This window comes from Haliaeetus albicilla, chromosome 12, assembly GCF_947461875.1.
Source record: "Haliaeetus albicilla chromosome 12, bHalAlb1.1, whole genome shotgun sequence".
Taxonomy (NCBI): domain Eukaryota; kingdom Metazoa; phylum Chordata; class Aves; order Accipitriformes; family Accipitridae; genus Haliaeetus; species Haliaeetus albicilla.
In genome coordinates, this window is record NC_091494.1 from 17,539,787 (window position 1) to 17,559,271 (window position 19,485).

The 19,485-nt window shown below is 41.1% G+C and overlaps 1 protein-coding gene across 6 annotated transcripts in view; it reads left to right on the plus strand.

Annotated features, from left to right (window-relative positions):
• Positions 1–19,485, plus strand: part of PDE8A (phosphodiesterase 8A) — a 171,981-nt gene that overhangs the window by 132,899 nt on the left and 19,597 nt on the right. For all 6 annotated transcript variants that reach the window (XM_069798344.1, XM_069798340.1, XM_069798341.1 and 3 more), the window contains exons 9-19: positions 2,825–2,913; positions 3,572–3,623; positions 3,724–3,766; positions 4,700–4,777; positions 6,042–6,112; positions 6,754–6,918; positions 9,481–9,529; positions 9,789–9,924; positions 12,632–12,830; positions 16,573–16,790; positions 17,647–17,779. In XM_069798344.1, the coding sequence (XP_069654445.1) occupies positions 2,825–2,913; positions 3,572–3,623; positions 3,724–3,766; positions 4,700–4,777; positions 6,042–6,112; positions 6,754–6,918; positions 9,481–9,529; positions 9,789–9,924; positions 12,632–12,830; positions 16,573–16,790; positions 17,647–17,779 (1,233 nt within the window). The remainder of the gene's footprint in view (positions 1–2,824; positions 2,914–3,571; positions 3,624–3,723; positions 3,767–4,699; positions 4,778–6,041; positions 6,113–6,753; positions 6,919–9,480; positions 9,530–9,788; positions 9,925–12,631; positions 12,831–16,572; positions 16,791–17,646; positions 17,780–19,485) is intronic.

Below are 19,485 nucleotides of genomic sequence, written 5' to 3' on the forward strand. Positions count from 1 at the left end.
TGACATCTTGTTTTCATTTTGGTTTGTTCTGTTTTCTGCAAGTAGCTTGCTGAACTTTGCTGTCTCATGCAAGAAGCCCCAGTCTAAATGGAAGGCTGAACTGGGGGATTACTTACTATGAATGTATGACTGCTCAGTGGATAGATGCATGCCATGGCGTTCTTAATGAAGTTTGAAACCTCAGTGTTGATTTACTCTATAAAGGATGAAACGGTTTTTTTACTGTGTATGGTTTTTACTCTGCATTCGATCCTAGCACACCAGGCCATGCAGAAGTGACTGATCGCTGTACTTGTGTGGCTGTAATGTAGACATAACGATGAGCTTGACTGACAGCACGTCTTGTGAAGTAGCTCTTCTCTGTTGGATTGCTGACAGAGGCTCTGTGAGAGAGCATATGGTGTTCTTAAAATATGTTTAAGTAACATCCCTGGGAGAACTTTTCCTACCAGCAGGAGTTTGGCTTGGACCTCCTATTTCTCAGAATTCTGCTGACCTTTTCCCTCACACATTTCCTGCGACAGTTTCACAGGTTTTAGAAATTCACAAGTTGAAAAATTGATCTGTTGATTAAGAAGAACACATTAGTGAATAACCTGTCTTGAAAAGGATGCACTTTCAATGTGGGAATTACCCAATCTGTACCTTATGACTTCACCCCTTTGTGTATATTCCAGGTTTATTACCTGGGTTAGAGATCGATTACTCATCTCTGCCTCATCCTGTTTGTCAGGAAACTATTGATATGCATACTTTTAATTATGAGAGCATTGAATTTTGTGATGTTTTTGTTATCTTCATTAGTATTCCTCATGCAGCTCACAGGAGAAGATACTGTGCTCGCTTCAAAATTTGTTATGCGCAGTTCTTTTCTCTGACAGATCCTCAGAAAAGCCTTTCATATATTTTTCTGCACAGCCTGTCACCATGCAGCTCTCTGTGGGCTGGAATCTTTATTTGCTGGCTCCATCAATGTAAATGCAAAACTGTTCTTTCTGTACCTGTGCTCTGGCATGCTTGACTGTGAGATCTGTCAGTCTAACATAAATAAATGTATCATCTGCCTCATGAAGGTATTTTCACATATGTTTGTAAGATCTGATCTACAGTCTGTTGAACTCAACCGAAAGACAGCAATTGGCATGGGTAGTTTGTATTAAGTGAATATGCAATATGGAATCAATTATTTATTAATCACTTAGTATTTATTAGATGCTCAGCTCAAAATATGCATCTGCTAAAAAAGACCACCAACAACTGTTCCAGTGATGGAAACGTGTAGGCAAGATTGTAAATTTTGTCAGCTGCCAGGTTACAAAAGACTGGCTCTGTTGGAATGTTACTGGCCTATGTGCTGCTGCCAGAAATGAAAGGGGGAGACCCAGAGTTCCTAAATTTTGCTTTTTCTGAGTTTTGCTAAATAGCTCTGTGAGGGGGCAACTCTAGTCCAGGCACCACATGCAAGGGGAGACCCTGGGAGGTCCGTCAGTGTTGTGGTATATGTCTTTGCTGTGGTATTTGTAGCACAGTTTGAGAAGCAGCAGCAGCATGGTGAGGAAATTGGGAGGGAGCAACAGGTAGGGGGGCCCATGCCCCGGCATGTGCTGAAGCTGCATTTAGCTGTGTCTGCATGCATCAGCATGGGAGCTCTCCTGCTTCACAGCGTGGGTGTAAGCTCCACTGGAGGGAGGTGGTTTGGGGCTGGGTGTTAGACCATGGTGGTGCTTTATGGTTTTAAAGTCTCTACATAACAAAAGTGATTGTTTTAACAGTATTTCATTTTAAGCATGTCTTAAACAAGGGAGAAGGGACATTTCCCGAGTCTTATTGAAAGAAAAAATGAGGCTCTGCACTAGAAAGAAATGTCTCATTTCCAGAGGAAAAAAAAGACTTCTCACTGCAAAATGAAAAATTCCTTTCCACCCTGTCTTTTTTTTCCCATTTATGAATTTTATCAAAACCCAATGATACTGGTAGTGACAATGTGATACTTCAAAAATGGTCTACTTGAATGTGATCCTGAAACCAGAGTGCCTTTAGAAGGGACATCAGCAGATGGGAGGCAGAATCCGGTAGCTATTCTACTAGGCTCTCTTTTGCTTTAAAAAAGCCAGGATAAATCTCTGCTGCTTTTTGAGACTGAACTGACAGTGTGGAAAGTAAATGTGCTAGGATACCAAAGCGCTTTTAGTCACAGATATATTTAATGTTAACCAGAGATAAGACTTCCCAACTCTGCAGGAGAGACAGTGCAGTCCAGAAGTGAAGGTGGACTGATCAGCATAATGGTTTCTCACTGACCTTCCTGTCCCAGGAGGAGTCAGTGCATTCAGGGAGGAAGTCAGGCAGGTCAGCATAGCAGTCCCAGTGGTGTGGTGGGTGGTCCTGGGGCAGGGCAGGGGGGTGCCCCACACTGTTAGAGTCTGCAGGCGCTCCTGGAGCCTCTGGGGGACTCTTGCTCCAGGGTCTGGTCTGAGCTCTCACTCTTGCAAGGGTCTTTGACAGGTCTTCTCCCCCCAGTGACTCCCAACACCATTGAGGTAGGACTGGGAAGAGAATATGTGGTTCTGATTCCCACAGCACCTGAGGTTTGGCTGTTGCCATCAGGGCACTCACAGGCTGCCCCTCTGGAAGTTCTCAGTGCTTTGGCAGCAACACAGTGACCTACAGGTTAGTTACAGGGGAGAAATTTGAGGGTAAGCACAGTTTAACCAGTCCTGACTGGTTTTGTATTGTAAGACAGCTTTCAATGAAAAAAGGTATGAAGCTACAGCTTCTCTTGCTGTTTTGTCTGAACTTCCTTCCACTTGAATTCCTTTTTCAGGAATGGCAAGGAATGTACTATGCGAAAAAGAAAAATGGAGATAGCATACAACAAAATGTGAAGATACTACCTGTCGTTGGACAGGGAGGGTAAGTATGAAAGCTGAAGCCATAATTTAGGTCTGAATCAAGGCTCAGTTTAGAGTTCAGTTGCTTTCAGCAGACATTGGATTGTCCTGAGTATAAAGGAAACTTATGCAAGGAAGGGAGCCTGAGACCTCTGCATTTAATTCCTTGGGGCAAAATCAACTTTACATGCTGTGTGCAGGGACAGTATAATTCTCCCAATTCTCCCCAAAAAGGAGCCAAAGATCCAGATGTGCTCACTTGTGACTCTTACTCTTCTAATACTCCCTGAAGTGCAAGTGCACTCTTAGCTCTTTCTGTGCATTGTGTTGGGACCACCAGGACCTATGTCGTGTTCCACTGTGCACCTGTACTATGTCCCTCTGTGCTCACCTACTCAAGGCTGTTGCTGAGTGTCTTTATGTGATTAGGTCACTGTGTGCTTTGATCCTGGTCAAAATTCAAAGGAGAGAGAGAGTGGAGACAATCTTTGCAAAAGATGCTTCCATTTTGTATTCCCCATCATGTGCAGAACTGTGGGGTTTTTCCATTCCCAGTTGAGCCTTCCTGCCAGAACAGGATTTGTCCTATATTAATTCGTTGCTCTTACCCATTTTGTGTATCAGCAGTGAATTAGAGCTGAGGTTTGGATGGGAATTAACACGCTGTTTTTTGCCTACAGAAAGATTAGACACTATGTGTCAATTAGTAGACTGTGCAATGACAACAATAAGGTAAGTGAAAATAGTGCTATGCTTGCTTTAGTTTGAGCCCTAAATATTACAAAATAATGGGAAGGTTCTGACTAACTGGATTTCTTATACTAAATTGTAGGCGGAGAAGACATGTGAACGTGTTCAGGCTGAATCTCAGACAGGTATGACACATCTCTTCTGTCCTAATAAGTGGAGAACATACCTGGGGAAAGAGTAAAGCCTGTTGTTAGTGATCTGACTGAAAACCACAGTTGCACAGGACAGTCTGAACAGTACTATTTAGTTAGCGATAAGCTGGGAATCCAGCTCAAAAAGCAAGAAAATAAATACAAGCCCTCTCTACCTGCCTCATTTGTTTTAGAAGTGATATAAAGCAACCCACCCTTGAAAATGCAGTAATAGGGCCTCAAGTTGATATTGTGATATTGCTGGATTCAGCGTCACATTTCAGGTGTAGGCAGTGGATCCCTGTGACAAAATTAGAAATAAGAAGGTTGCTGTCTAGTTGTCATGTTGCTGTGGCTGGTCTATAGCTAGTGGCATGTATGTTTGCATTGCTTTTAAATGTATTGTGCGGTATTTGCATGTGGGTGGAAATGAGGATGACCAACACTACCATTCGCCCTCATGCCACATGTCAACACTTCAGTTAAGACATCCTTGGCATCCATGCTGCAGGTACTTGTATCTGTCGGAGTCTGTAAGGGACCTAAGATACATTGCCTAGTTTGCTAGCATGTAGTCTACTTTGGTCCACCAGTTCTTTGTGGCAGTTGTTACTTGAGTGAACTCAGGTGTGCTGCGCAAGTTGTATTCACAACTACAATTGTGTCACTGTGTCAAGAGAGAAACTTTTCCCTCCACGCTGTTAGATCCCTTCTGCAAAAACACTTAGGCATGTTCTGCCAGAGAGCATGACTGGGTTCATGACAGTGTAATTGGGTGAGAGTTTAAGAAGGAGCTTTCATTGGCTCTCGTCTGCTGAAGCATTGTGGTGTCACGCAGCTGCTATCAGGATTTCACTGAGTTTCAGTTCCTTTAACATACATCTTAGGCACAACTTAATGTCATTCTACATGTCATTTTCTCCACAGATATTCAGACTGGCAGACACAAAGACAGGAGGAAAGGATCACTAGATGTCAGATCCACAACATCAAGAGGGAGTGATGGTATGTTAACAAATAGATTTTTCTGATTTCTATATATATTCAGATTTTTATGTGCATACATACATACACATACAAATATAGGTAAGTGTGTATGTGTGTATATATACACAAACACACACATGAATAAAATAGCAAGTTATCAATTCATGAACAACTTTACATTTGTCAAATAGTCCCATTTTATTATCTTGAACTACTTTGAGTCTTTTTTTGAACCAATGGAGAATGGAAGGCTATTGTCTACTATCCTGCCTGGAAGACCTCATGAGATTCAACACAGATACTTTCAAGTACAAATGGCAAACTCTAAACCTAACAAATTATTACATTTCTTACCTCTTCTCTCGTGATAAACATATGAAGATAATTTTTTTACGAATTGTGTTTTCTTTTCACTTTGTTGTATTTTGCTCTATTAGATCACCCCAAACTTGATAGATGAGTCACATATTCAAAACTCTTGCTGATTCTTACATGATTTTGTTAAAGCATACATCATTACAGTCTAGGCAGCATACACTAGTGAAACATGGAAGTGGGTCTGTGGCAGTGAGAATACAATCACGCTCCAGTATAGCAAAAATGGCATTGATTCTTCTTAAGAGCTGCTCAGCACCAAGAGTAACAGAGATGTATCTGCATTTTATAGGTAGCACAACATAATTATCCAGAAAAATCCCATCTTGGCCTTTTCTCTACAGAACCAAAATTTCTAACTGATCTAAACCATTTGTTTTTCAATTTCCAATGAATAATGGGCCAGAACCTCTGCTGTTCTAATTTGGCATAGCTATCTTCACTTCAAAGGAGCTTCATGGATTTACCTCAGCTTGGAAGCTGACTCATTATGACTTGTCATGTTGCATCAGGCAGCACAAGTACATGTATCCCGTAATAACCTAAGTACAATAGTTACCTACCTGTGCCTGCCAGTTTATACTCACACACACCTTGTATAGTCTTTTAACTGAGTTTTTAACTGATTATTTTAATTAGTTAAAATAAAAAAAACAAAGCCATGATTTTGCCAGGCTGTTACAGCTACTTATCTCTAATCAGGGATATCAGTGGTTCAGCAAGCATCTCTTTGCACTTGTGTGTCCCCAGCATAACAAGCATGTGTACACATTTTGCAATAGGTTGTCTCTGAAGGGCACAGCAGGGTAAGCAGTTCAGAAAATGAATCAAGATTTCTTGGCTGATTCCCCCTGTCATGCCTTGTCACTGAAATGAGGATACAAATTCTGCTTTATTTTCCACACAGGCAGCTCACAAAGGCGGCACTCTTCTATGGCCAGGATACATTCCATGACTATTGAAGCACCCATCACCAAGGTAATGTGCACTGTCACTAGCTGTTGTCAGTTGTGCTGTACTGAAATACTGGGGCACAAGGCTCCAGTAAAGCATCCACACTGAGGAGCAAGGCAGTGCTGGCCTCTGGTGCAATGTCTTCCCCTGTTCTACCTGCCCACTGGTGGCACTCCAAAAAGCTAGATGCTCTGAACAAAGTTCTCCCAAGCCTGCTTAGTAGAGTGCCCTCCATGAGGTCATTGCATGACCCTTTTTAAGGACTTTTGCCTATGTGAAGGAAGGACTAGAGTTCCTCCTTACTTATGCATTGCAAACTGCTATCTGAAACTACTCAAGGATTTGGCAAAAATCAGCTCTTTAATAAACTGAGAGAGGCAAATGGGAGAAGGTTATATTAAATCCATTCAGAGACATTTTGAGGCTGTGCCTTGAATGGGAAAGTCATTAATAAGACTGCTGTCTTTAAGGCCACGATCTTGTTCCCAGAGTCAGTAGCAAAACATCAGTGTTTTATCAACATCCCTTTCATTTTGATTCTCCCACATGTGGATTAAAGTTGTAGATCTCATTTATTTGCTATGAGTTTTCCATAGTAATTGATGAGTGTCTCTGTTCTTTCTAAAATCACTTCTAAATTCAAAACATGTCTAATGCTAAACTAGGTAATAAACATCATCAATGCTGCACAAGAAAGCAGTCCCATGCCAGTTGCAGAAGCTTTAGACCGGGTTTTGGAGATTTTAAGAACCACTGAATTGTACTCTCCACAACTGGGAACAAAAGATGAGGATCCACATACAAGTGACCTCGTTGGAGGGTTAATGACAGTAAGTACATAATGCCACAAACAGCTATTGATTAATGTTCCACTGCCTGATTTTCCCAGTTACTCGATCTTTATCATCTGGCATGTGCTTTGCCTCTACAATGGCAAATTTTCAGGAAAAACTGCACATCTCTTTTTGTGGATTCCCCCCCCCCTTAATAATGTAGCTCTGAAAATGGGAAGAAAATTGCCCAGTCCCTTTGCAGCATTAGTTTTGCTAGAAGTAGAGAGGAAAACCAATTCTTTTTTCAATGTGATTCATTTTAGAAAGGTATAGATGGGAGAGGAAGAAAGGAAGATAGATAGACACTTGCATTTATTAATTAGGATTAGAATGGCATGTTTGGGGGGCTTTTCAGTGTATAGAAAGGATGAGTTTTCAAAAGAACGTAAAATATGTATTTTTATTGCTATTTCTTGGATTATATTTGTACCAGTAGAGACTCGTAGAAAGATCAGAGTGCTTTGAGCTAGAAACATGAATGTTCACGTATTAAAACAAAATCATGCTCCACAGAACTCATAATTTAAATAAATAAGGCAAGAAAAAGACTGAAGAAGGCATGTATTATGTTGTTATATTATGAAAATAGGAATGGGGGCATTGGAAAAAGAAGCGTTATACCCAAAGTTGAACAAAGGGCACGTAGCAAAGCAAGAATTGAACCCAAACCTTCAGAGCCTGGGGTCTGACCCTCCTGATAATAACTAGATGAACTTGGATGAATGTTACCTGTGCCTTAAGGATATGTGTTCCCATTAGTCTGTAGGTTGCATATAAAAGGCTACCTCAGGAAAAAATTTGACAGTGTGTTGGATGCAAAAAGGCTCATGAGATGTGAGCTTTTCAGAGATGTCTCTGGACTATTATAATTTCATGCTGTAACTATCAAGATGCCTTTGCAGTATCTTACCAGAATCTTGAAGCAGTTTACATATATTTTTGCCTTTTAAAATATCAGAGCAAATATCTAATCAGGAGAAACATATGAGAGACTTCAAGAATTCCATAAGGCCTGAACGGTTCATATGGGGTTGAATTTACTAACTCAGTAGCCAAAATATATTGTTACCTTAACTATAAAAGTGTAGGAAGAATATTGATACATATAATAGTTAGAGTTTTCTCCTTTTTGTGGATTGTTGATTATTACATATATTTGTATTCTGACTGTATTCAGTCCCAGACCATGCAGGTAACAATATTGCAAAATACAAAATCCTTACTAAAAATAAAACAAAGGCTATTTTATGGAGCAATAGAAAAGCTGAGAAAATCCATTTCAGAGCATGAGGGTATATGGTATAGTATGAGTTTTAAAACGATCTGGGAGAAACATTTTCCAGCAGAGGGTCTGTTGAAAACAGAATCATATTATTCCATTTCACATTCAGAAGTTATGTCTGAGTAGGGGAACAAGTAGTAGGTTATTGGATTTGAACTCTCAAGGAGAATTCATGATGGGAAGGGCATTTGGAGTTCAAAGATGGATTTGCCAGATACAATTACACCTGCTATTTCAAATCTTAAAAAAAATGAATCTTTGATTCTAAATGATAGACAGCATCTGGTATCCTAAATATTTGTGTCATAGCAATGCTATTGAAGAGTCACTGAGCCAGTTATAGGAGTAGTACTCCCTTTCCTTTTAAATCGCAAAACTCCGGACTAATTTACTTACAAATGTGAAAATAAAAATGAGATATAATAATTCTTTTAAGTGCAGACATTGCATGTTCAGATATAGCATCCACATTTACTTCTGCTATACTTTGGGTGCATAACATTGTTAGTAGGGTGCATTCAGTTTTTTTTTTTCAGTAACTTTTTTTACATCATGAGCTAAACATTAATGTGCAGTAACTAACAGCTGTATACATCAAAAGAGCAAGCAGGATCTGGGCCACAGCATTTAGAATTATGAGCTGAAAAGTAAATATTAAATATATCATTGTTAGTTTTAGTCCTTTGTCTCAGTTTGCACATCTAGGCATTGTGCCAGAATTAAGCCTAGGAGCCACTGAATTGGAGAACAAACAAGCATACGTTCTTCTTTGATAGAAGGGAAGCCTCGGAGTAATTTGTTGCTCTGCAATCCCAGCAATAAATCACGAGATTCTTATGCTGCTGAGGTGACCTGATCTGCCAATACCAGGGGGAGGAGAGCAGAAGCATGTCTCCGTTCATTCTCTCCCACCACCCACCTTTGCTTGTTGATGGGAAGTATGCAGACATACCGTGTATGCTTTGTGGCACACATCCCGAACCTGTGTGTGTGTTGTCCAGACAAAGGTGGATGTGAGGCTGTAATTCCACACCTCCATCTGCACCTGAGAAATTTGAGTTTCTACCTATCTGAGTTCATATTGTATCCCATATCATGCAGTTTCTCATCCATTATGAACTATTTGTAAAACAGGCAAATCTTAACAGTTCACACAAATAAGGGAGAGGTAGCTTCAGTCAGGCTTCTCTGAAGTCATTGTGCTACTATTTGCTGTCATTACCTTATAGACCTTTTGTACAATACCCTGCATTTAACTCTCAACTTTTATTGAACAGGATGGTTTACGAAGATTATCAGGGAACGAATACATATTGTCAGCAAAACGTAAGTTTTAGTTTGGTGGTTACTGAGATATTAAAACATGTTAAGAGATTTAAGAAATGGGAAATGTGATCAGATGTTCTTTTTTATAAGCATTGCTTGGTTTTGTTTTATTTTTATTTATAACCATTGCTCAGCAGCATTACTGAGCTTTATAGAAATGAGAGTTGCCAGGCATTACTACAGAAAAGAAAACATGTACATTGAGTAAATGTGTATCTCAGGGTTATTAATAGTGATCTGCAAATATATTCCTCAACAGAAACTCATCAGGTCGCTGGCAGTTTGATCTCTCCAATCTCCCTCAATGACATACCCCCACAGATAACACAAGCAATGGAAAATGAAGAACACTGGGATTTTGATATCTTTGAACTTGAGGCTGCCACCCATAAAAGGTCAGTAAACTCAAGAGCTCATAAATTGAAGTTGCTGAAAACTGACTTAAATGTCATCCTGTAATCAGCTCTTTAATTTCTCTACCTGTGCTTTTAAAATGGAATTACTTCTATTTTCAAAGTCAAATGTTTGAAATTTTCTCATTGTCATTTCTAGTTGTGTATGAACCCATTAAATATCTTATGTTTCATCATACACTATTTCCTGCAGATTCCCAGTGGATGTAAGTGAAGATTATGTATCTTTGATATGGTATAATAACAAACCAACATCATTTTAAAAGCCTTCCTTTTCTGTTCTTAATAATAGAGAAGTTCTACAAATCAAATTGTTTTCTTGTGGGGATTCAAATTCAAATTACGGCCAACTACACACAGAGTCAACATGCTGGTCTTAATCTGATCAGTTGATGCAGATCATGTTTCATTTTCTCTCCATGTAATTGGGTAATTTTTATTCCTATACAGTTCAAATACAGCTTTTCAGCAGAATTCCCATTGCCTTCTCTGGGATTAGAGGACGGTCTTTATTCTAAAATCTTGGCAGGCTACATTTTATGTATAAGATTAACTGAAGAATATTTACTGATAAAATGTAGGGCATACCAATTTCCACCACAGAACTTTTCAAAAGAGATCAGCAGTTTTAATAGACTCTACTTCATTAGTAGCAAATGCTCCCACTAAGACTGTAAATTGATCTTTCTTTTTAAATCCTTGTTTTTATTTTCTGATGCTTATCAAAAGTTCTCCTTTGGGTCTAGTTTCATGTATCATGCTTTGTCTTAGCTTAAAGCTTCTATAGGACAGTAATTTGGAGGCTAGATCCTGCAATGAATTGACTATCTTACAGATCTAGTGTTTTGACGAGGGTTTAAGAGCTTTGAAAGGTATTCAAAAACAATGTCTAAGAAGGATATCAGGCATTTAGTTAACATACACACACTTCATTTTTAGACCATGGTTTTATGAGCCAAAAAAGTGGAAAAATAATCAGTTTTTTATTCTTCTTTAAAGTGATTTTATTGTAAGTGAAGAAATTTACATCCAGTTACTTTAGGGTTTTTTTGCTTTGCTACATTTCCATTTCTAATGCAGTGTTATAGATACAGTAATTAAAAAAAAAAAAGTAAAAATGTAGTCATTCTGTGTGATTTCCAACATTTAATATGCACATTGCAGTAACTTAAGACTTAATTATCCTAGCCAACATGCATGAGATCACCAGATAGGTTTCTCTGTTCTTACTGATTTGGAGAGACCACAGAGGGACAAAAGAGGTACTTTGTTGCCTGTCCTCTTACTAAAGGAATTATAATTATGACTGATTTCTGCTGTGTTTAAATAAAGGCAATTCATTTATTCAGCGAATTAAAGTGATCTTCAGTGAATCACAAGTATGAACATGTTGTTAGCATTATCTTCAAGTCCAAGCAGACATATGGTAGTAAAGCGAAGATAATTCATTAAATCTAAGCTTTAGTGCATTACAGTTCACAGACACAGAAACCTGGAGAGACCTTTGTCTGACAGTGCTACATGGGGGGGATTAAGGGGGATTTAACTTTAGTATATTATGCTTCTAGTATATGACACAGTATTGTTGAGTGGTTTTGCCAGAAGAAGTACATCCAGCTCTAAAGTACGTCAGCAACTCTAAATGACCTCACCTCACCTGTCAGGTGCAGCTAAAAATCAGAGTGCTTGATGCATCTGGAATCAAGCAGCAAAGTGAGATGCCAAAATAAGGGTTTAAGATCTATTTTTAAGAATCCATATTTGAAAATATTTACCATTATACCTGTTCTTCTTAAGCAAAAAAATGTATTGGACAAGAAAACAGTGATATTAACTGGGTTTGGAAAAAGGCTAGTGGACTAAAACTTGATTTTTTTTTTTTTTTTTTCATTTGCTCTATTAAACATATTGCACTTTCACAGCTTTCAGATTAGAAATATTCTGTACTGCTGTTCCGATCTTCATTCACCTGCCAGTCATTTGGGTTTAAATTGTGCAGTTTGGCCTGGGAGAAGCAAGAGTACTGGAATACAGTGATGTTGGCTGTTTTTGGAGACAGGTCTCTGACTGCGGTAGCCTGAAGGTTCATCTGGCCCTTATAGTCTTCTAGAAATGGCATACTCTGGCCTGGTCATCTGCTTCCAGAATACCTCCATCTTTCATCCTCCATTGCATGCAAAGTCAGTGAGCAATGGAAGCCTGCAAGGGTGGGCATAAAAGAAATGGAGCAGATCTGCAGTGCAGAAAGAATAGTGATTGCAGCATTGTATAGTATAGATATAATTAATCTAACTGTAAACAAGCTAGTTTAGGAATCTATGGCAGCAGCAAGATTACCTCCCTCCTCTTACGCACAGAGTTTAGTACTTGCTAATTCGTCTCATTTTGACTGCAGTCTGCCAACATAGACTCCCCAAGCCTCAAAATACTGCTACATGGAGCACAGCAGCAATATAGAGCCTTTTTAATATTCCTGGGAGTGTCAGGAACTGGCATGATTCTAAGAGTGTGCATGTGATGGGTAGGCAGAATATTTCTACAGGTCTGGATTGTAATTATGTAACAAGTCCTTATACCTAATCTGACATGTCATTGGTTAAAAATGCTGTATAGATTCATACTATTTATGCTGTGTAACATTCTTTCAACCTTATTTGTTTCAAAATTTTGTGTTTATTTTTCTCCACAGGCCTTTGGTTTATCTGGGTCTCAAAATATTTGCTCGCTTTGGAATCTGTGAATTCCTAAACTGTTCAGAATCAACTCTGAGGTCATGGTTACAAGTTATTGAAGCTAACTACCATTCCTCCAACTCCTACCATAACTCTACTCATTCAGCAGATGTACTACATGCCACTGCTTATTTCTTGTCTAAAGAAAGAGTAAAGGTAAGTCCACATTTATAAGAAGCGGTGTAGGTGGGAAGTACATGTACGTTCAAAGGAAGATCGCACAAAAAAAGATGCCGAGAGCCAAATATCTACCTAGTGCCAACCAGTTTAACTCTGAGGTCTAAGAACTGGGCTGCTTTAAATGAGTTCTAGGATTGTCTTACAGTATATGTGGAAGGATGAATACTAATATTATAGGAATTGAGCTACTCTTGATGGGAGAATAAGAAAACCTCCTTTTAAAACAAAACTTGTTTGTATAGTTAAACTTTCTCAGATAGTTGAGCTAATGACACAATTATTTTTGTGACAGTATATGCCAAATCCAGATTTAATGTAATAAATCACGATCTCTTATGCCTCGTGATGGTCATTTTGCAGAAGACTCCCAGGACAACATAGGCCATAAAATAGGTTTAGTCCTTCCAAAGCTATATCACCCCCCTGGACGAGACGCCCTGAGGCTCAAAGAGACTGCATTGGAGGAGAGTGTTGAAAAAGATTACTTGTCACAGTTCCTTGTACCATAACACCCACTGGCGTATTAGAGCCACTGACAACCAGAATAAATCAGAGCAACCTTTGTTCTCACCTGCCCAGAGGGCAGACTGGAGAAGGGAAGTTAAAACAGTGCTTGCATGTGTATGCAGTGGAGTGGCAGTACATATTTCTGAGTTGCATTTTTGGATAGAAATTCCTACCCTGAATTGGCCTGCCTAAGGATAGTGCTAGTGATGGGCACCTGGCTGAGACATCTGTGACTGTAAACAAGCTTCTGACAGCTCATTAACTGTAGTAAGTCCCTTAACCTGGAGCTGCAGCTCATTAGTGTGCTCTCCAGAGGCTGACTTACAAATACTATATGCCAAGCGGGAATAGAACTTGACTGGATATTTTCAGCCCCTGATTTGCCAGAGGTTTAGCTGGTCTTCCCAAGAATATCTACGAAAAACAGACAAGATCTGGACTCACTTTAGTGCCACAGAAGCATGACTGCTTCCTCCTTTTCCAGAATGTTATTTCCATTCCTCCGTAGACATAGGAAGAGAAAAAAAATGTTGCAGCAGCAGGAGCAGAATCAAAGTTCAAAATTCTCTCATCTTTTCAAAGTTACAGCCCAGCTGCTTTTGCGTTGTCGAGAGTTCAACTTAACCTAAATACAGAAGGCCAGATTCTGCCACTCAAATTCACACTGAGATTTTTTTCAGTAAATTGAACTCAGTTCTTGCCTGGGAAAATTTTCTTGCTTCCAAATTGGAGCAGTATTCTCAGAATCATTTGCACTTGTGTGCCACAGGAGTTAAGATTACAAAGTTAGAACACTTGACCTGAAGTTGGGGGTGAAGGTGCTCTAAATCCCTGCAAAGTTTGTTATGTCAGACTCGGGAAACAGGGGTCAGATACACTGCTGTGGTCCTACAGGTCAAGTATTCTCCAGTTTCTGGCCACTTCCCATCCGCACAGGTCTTTCTCAGCCAGACTAAGCACTGGTCACTGTGTCCCTCTGAGGACAGCCTGTTCTAAAAATCTCTCTTCTGACTTCATACCACAAAAATAGAATCCCATGAGCAGTAGCTGAGAGAAAGAAGGAAGAAGCTAACACACAGCAAATTGTATTTCAGACAATGCTAACTACGTAACTAGAGTAGAAATAATTCTTTGCCTTTTCTTGTACTCCACAAGACCCTCCTGACAGTCCTCAGTGAATATCCTAGCTCCATCAAAGTCAAGTCACTGCATTAATTTCAGGAGGTGTAAAGTGGGGTAGAGGCTGTCTTTTCACCTACTAAGTCTAACCATTCAGAATGGTACTGGCAAAGCCAGTAGAGAATTTAGACCTTAAATTCAAGCTAATTTGAATGGAAATTATCTGCCCTGCTCCCAGATTCAACTGAGAACATTTCTGCTCTTGTGTCTCTTTCATTATATTAAGATTTCTGACATAATTGTTTTGTAACTGTGATCCTTCACAAAAAGCCAGCACAAACTTCATAAAGGCTAGTTTCCAAACTCATACAATATATTTCTGAGATGCTTGGTTCTTTTTCTGCTTTATGCTATTAATACAGTATTAAAACTTATGTATAAAACCTTAAAAGTCAAATAGTTTGTATTTCATTAGAGGATAGATATAATTAGACATAAAGCAATGACCAATGTAAGCGGACATAAAGCACGGAATCGAGCATGCTAAGAGAATGAGAATCTGATACAGAAAGTAGAGAACAGTGTGTCATGTAATTTTTCCATAGATGTAAACCATCAAGTATTCTTCGTAGAATTCATATTAGTTGTAGCCCCAGGACATTGTTGTTATAGAACTGGATATATGGGAAGCATTCCTTACAACTGTAAACCTAGCCAGCACGTAAGTGAAATGTGATTAGGACACATTAAGTTTCCAAAAGAAATGAAGGGGTCTGGTGGAAAGAGAGTAATTTTTAGCAGTGTTGTGTTGGTCTTTTTTCCAAGCCAAATACCCTAACTCCAAGTGAAGGTGGTCTCTGTGTTGTTAGAAAACACAAACTAATTTATTACTTTGCATTTCTTTAATTTGATGTGCTCTGTCAAAGGTGTGGCTTGAGCAAAATTCAAGAGGCACAAAATGGCCAAAAAAGTCATGCAGTGTTCAGTGAAGCTTATAATGAATTTTCCATTGCTCTGTCTAGAACATCTGACCCTTACTGATCTGCAGAGTTCTGGTTTTTATTCCTCAGCAACTTGGCTTAATCTTATGGACAGAGTAGGGTTTCTAATGAGTCTGCCGGAGCTGTTTAACATCTTTGTTGGCAGCACGGACAGTGGGATTGAGCGCACCCTCAGCAAGTTTGCCGATGACACCAAGCTGTGTGGTGCGGTCGAGACGCTGGAGGGAAGGGATGCCATCCAGAGGGACCTTGACAGGCTGGAGAGGTGGGCCCATGTGAACCTCATGACGTTCAGCAAGGCCAGGTGCAAGGTCCTGCACATGGGTCAGGGCAATCCCAAGCACAAATACAGGCTGGGCGATGAGTGAATTGAGAGCAGCCCTGCGGAGAAGGACTTGGGGGTGTTGGTTGACAAGAAGGTCAACATGACCCAGCAATGTGCGCTTGCAGCCCAGAAAGCCAACCGTATCCTGGGCTGCATCAAAAAAAAGCATAACCAGCAGGTCGAGGGAGGTGATTCTCCCCTTCTACTCCGTTCTTGTGAGACCCCACCTGGAGTACTGCGTTCAGCTCTGGGGCCCCCAACATAAGAAGGACATGGACCTGTTGGAGTGAGTCCAGAGGAGGGCCACGAAGATGATCAGAGGGCTGGAGCACCTCTGCTATGAAGACAGGCTGAGAGAGTTGGGGCTGTTCAGCCTGGAGAAGAGAAGGCTCCAAGGAGACCTTATAGCAGCCTTCCAGTACCTAAAGGGGGCCTACAGCAAAGCCAGAGAGGGACTTTTTACAAGGGCAGGCAGTGATAGGACAAGGGGTAATGGCTTTAAACTGAAAGAGGGTAGATTTAGATTAGATGTAAGGAAGAAACTCTTCCACTGTGAGGGTGGTGAGGCACTGGAATGGGTTGCCCAGAAAGGCTGTGGATGCCCCATCCCTGGAAGTGTTCAAGGCCAGGTTGGATGGGGCTTTGAGCAACCTGGTCTAGTGGAAGGTGTTGGCAGGGGGGTTGGAACTAGATGATCTTTAAGGTCCCTTCCAACTCAAACCATTCTATGGTTCTATGATAAAACTAAGCATCCTTTTATTTTCAGCAAACTCTGGATCCAATTGATGAGGTTGCCGCACTCATTGCTGCCACAGTCCATGATGTGGATCACCCAGGAAGAACAAATTCTTTCCTGTGCAATGCTGGCAGTGAGCTAGCAATTCTCTACAATGACACCGCAGTGCTGGAGAGCCATCATGCTGCCCTGGCTTTCCAGCTCACCACCCGGGATGACAAATGCAATATATTTAAAAACATGGAGAGGTAAGCTTAAAACCAAAGGTCCTTGTCTGCCCACTAACAACTCTCACTTTATTCTGTGTAACATAAGATAATGCAAACAAGTATCCTAGAGGAGGGCAGTGCCTTGTGGATAACTGTCCATAGCCCTTGTAGAAGTTTGCTTCTAAAACAGTAGAGTGCTTCTGCCTGTCCTGCCTGACTCAGGAGTAATCCCATGGTTTCAATTCCTCCTGTGGATAAAAAAGCAGACCCTGTCTAAGGAACTTAGTGTAAATCCTAATGTTAGCAAGTCTAGAAGAATCATTTTGTATCATTGGACGTTGTGGACAAGCTGTGGCTGAGTGGGTAGGTGTTTGCTGGGTAGAACAAGGATAGAAAGAGTCACAGAAAGAGTAAAAAATAAAATGCCTTGTTGCAATGGGAACAATAGTGAGGACCTGTTGTTCTTCCAGCCCTAGAAAGGCATTTAAGGTGAGGATGTAACCATTGCTTTGGCCCTTTCAAGATACAGCAGAAAAGTATCGCTGAAAACTTGGCTGGAGCATGAGCCACTGCTGAGTGTCTGTGCTAAAAGCCTTGGGAACACGCTGGTGTGGCATGTCCTGGCAGCCTTCCTGAGTAGCTGGTGCCTCTGATTCTGCCCAGTTCTTGCACTGTTTCTCCTAGAGATCCAGTCGTGCTTCTAGCATATATGTCTGCACACCAAAGGGTACTTCATCCAACATAGCTGCAGCTGCCCAAGCCTTTATTACTGTTCTTTCTTCCCGCAGCACCTCTCTTCAACGGAAACGGTCTGTAGCATTTTTGTTAGACTTGTTTTAGCAAGCAGCCCTTTGTGAACCAGCCAACATTCTTAATTGTTTCCTTCTTTAAACAGGAATGAGTATCGAACCCTTCGCCAAGCCATTATTGACATGGTCTTAGCAACAGAAATGACAAAGCACTTTGAGCATGTCAACAAGTTTGTCAACAGCATTAATAAGCCCTTGGCAGCGCTAGAAGAAAATGGGGTAAGCAACACTGCAAGTCCTCCTTAAAATGACTAGGCAGGGACTGGGAACCCTTGGCAGTAGGAAATTCCCATATGGTATTCTGAGAAAGTTCATCAGAAATGTGGAGAAAGAGAGACTAGAAATGTGTCTTTCACCTCTGGGTTTGAATGCCCTTCTGCTTAACATGGTCGTCACACATTTTGAGGGTGAGTGGGGCTCACTTGGATCCTATTAATATTGGAGTGCTATGATGTTGTACTTGGAACCAGAACCTTGGGCTATTGTATATTTTCCTGTTAAAAATGCCATTTTGATGAACCCAGTCACTCCCATGGAGAGAGTACTAGTGGCAAGGCTTGGCATTGTTGTTGGCCATTTCTGGAAAGGAGCAAAGATTTGCCTCAGAACAGAAGCTGAATTACTCCCTCACTCACAATGGGAACCGCTGGTGGTGCAGCATAAGGGCAGGTATATTGACTGCCATATGGCACATTCTCTGGAAATGAGGGCCTTCACTGCTGCCTGGCAGCATTCATGGGTTTTCTGTCTACTTTCTTTAAAAACTCAATTTAATTTGTTACCAATCAAATCAGAGTAGGGTAATGAGAAATAAAACCAAATCTTAAAAACATCTTCCCCCTACCCCTCCCTTCTTCCCAGGTACAACTTTACTCCCAAATTCTCTACCTACCCCCTGCCCCAGTGGCGCAGGGGGACGGGGAATGGGTTTGAGGTCAGTTCATCACACGTCGTCTCTGCCACTCCTTCCTCCTCAGGGGAGGACTCTTCACTCTTCCCCTGCTCCACCGTGGGCTCCCTCCCACAAGAGACAGTCCTCCACAAACTTCTCCAAAGTGAGTCCTTCCCACGGGCTGCAGTTCTTCGCGAACTGCTCCAGCGTGGGTCCCTTCCACAGGCTGCAGTCCTTCAGGTACAGACTGCTCCAGTCTGCAGGCTTTCCCACAGAGTCATGGCCATCTTTGGGGGCATCCACCTGCTCCAGCTTGGGCTCCTCCACGGGCTGCAGGTGGATATCTGCTCCACTGTTCATCTCCACGGGCTGCAGGGGGACAGTCTGCTGTCTCACCACGGGCTGCAGGGGAATCTCTGCTTCGGTGCCTGGAGCATCTCCTCCCCCTCCTTCTTCACTGACCTGGGTGTCTGCAGGGTTGTTTCTCTCACATCCCACTCCTCTCTCTGCTGCAGGTTTTCCAGTAGGTTTTGGTTTTTTTCCTTCTTAAATATGTTATCCCAGAGGCGCTACCATTGTCGCTGATTGGGTTGGCCTTGGCCAGAGGCCGGTCCGACTTGGAGCCGGGGAGGTTTCTAGCAGCTTCTCACAGGAGCCGCCCCTGCACCCCCTCCCCTGCTATCAAAACCCTGCCACACAAACCCAATACCATATCATATAGACATAATCAATACCCATCTGGAACCCCATGGACACAATAAAATTGCCTGGTAAGAACTCGTTCTGAAAAACCACACCAGTTTCAGTAACAGCTTCAACCAGCAGTTTTGTTGCCAGTAAGAGCAGTATATAATTTTGTTGGAATGTTTTTTTTGCAAAGAGAAGATTTTCAGAAATGATTATAATAAAGTGCATCGGTGGCAACGTCCTGTAGGAGCTGTAATGGTTTTATGTGTTTTCTTACCATGTTTTTTAGAAGGCACATTTATGACTGCTGCATGTAATGGGGGAGGGCAGTCTTTTTATTATCTGA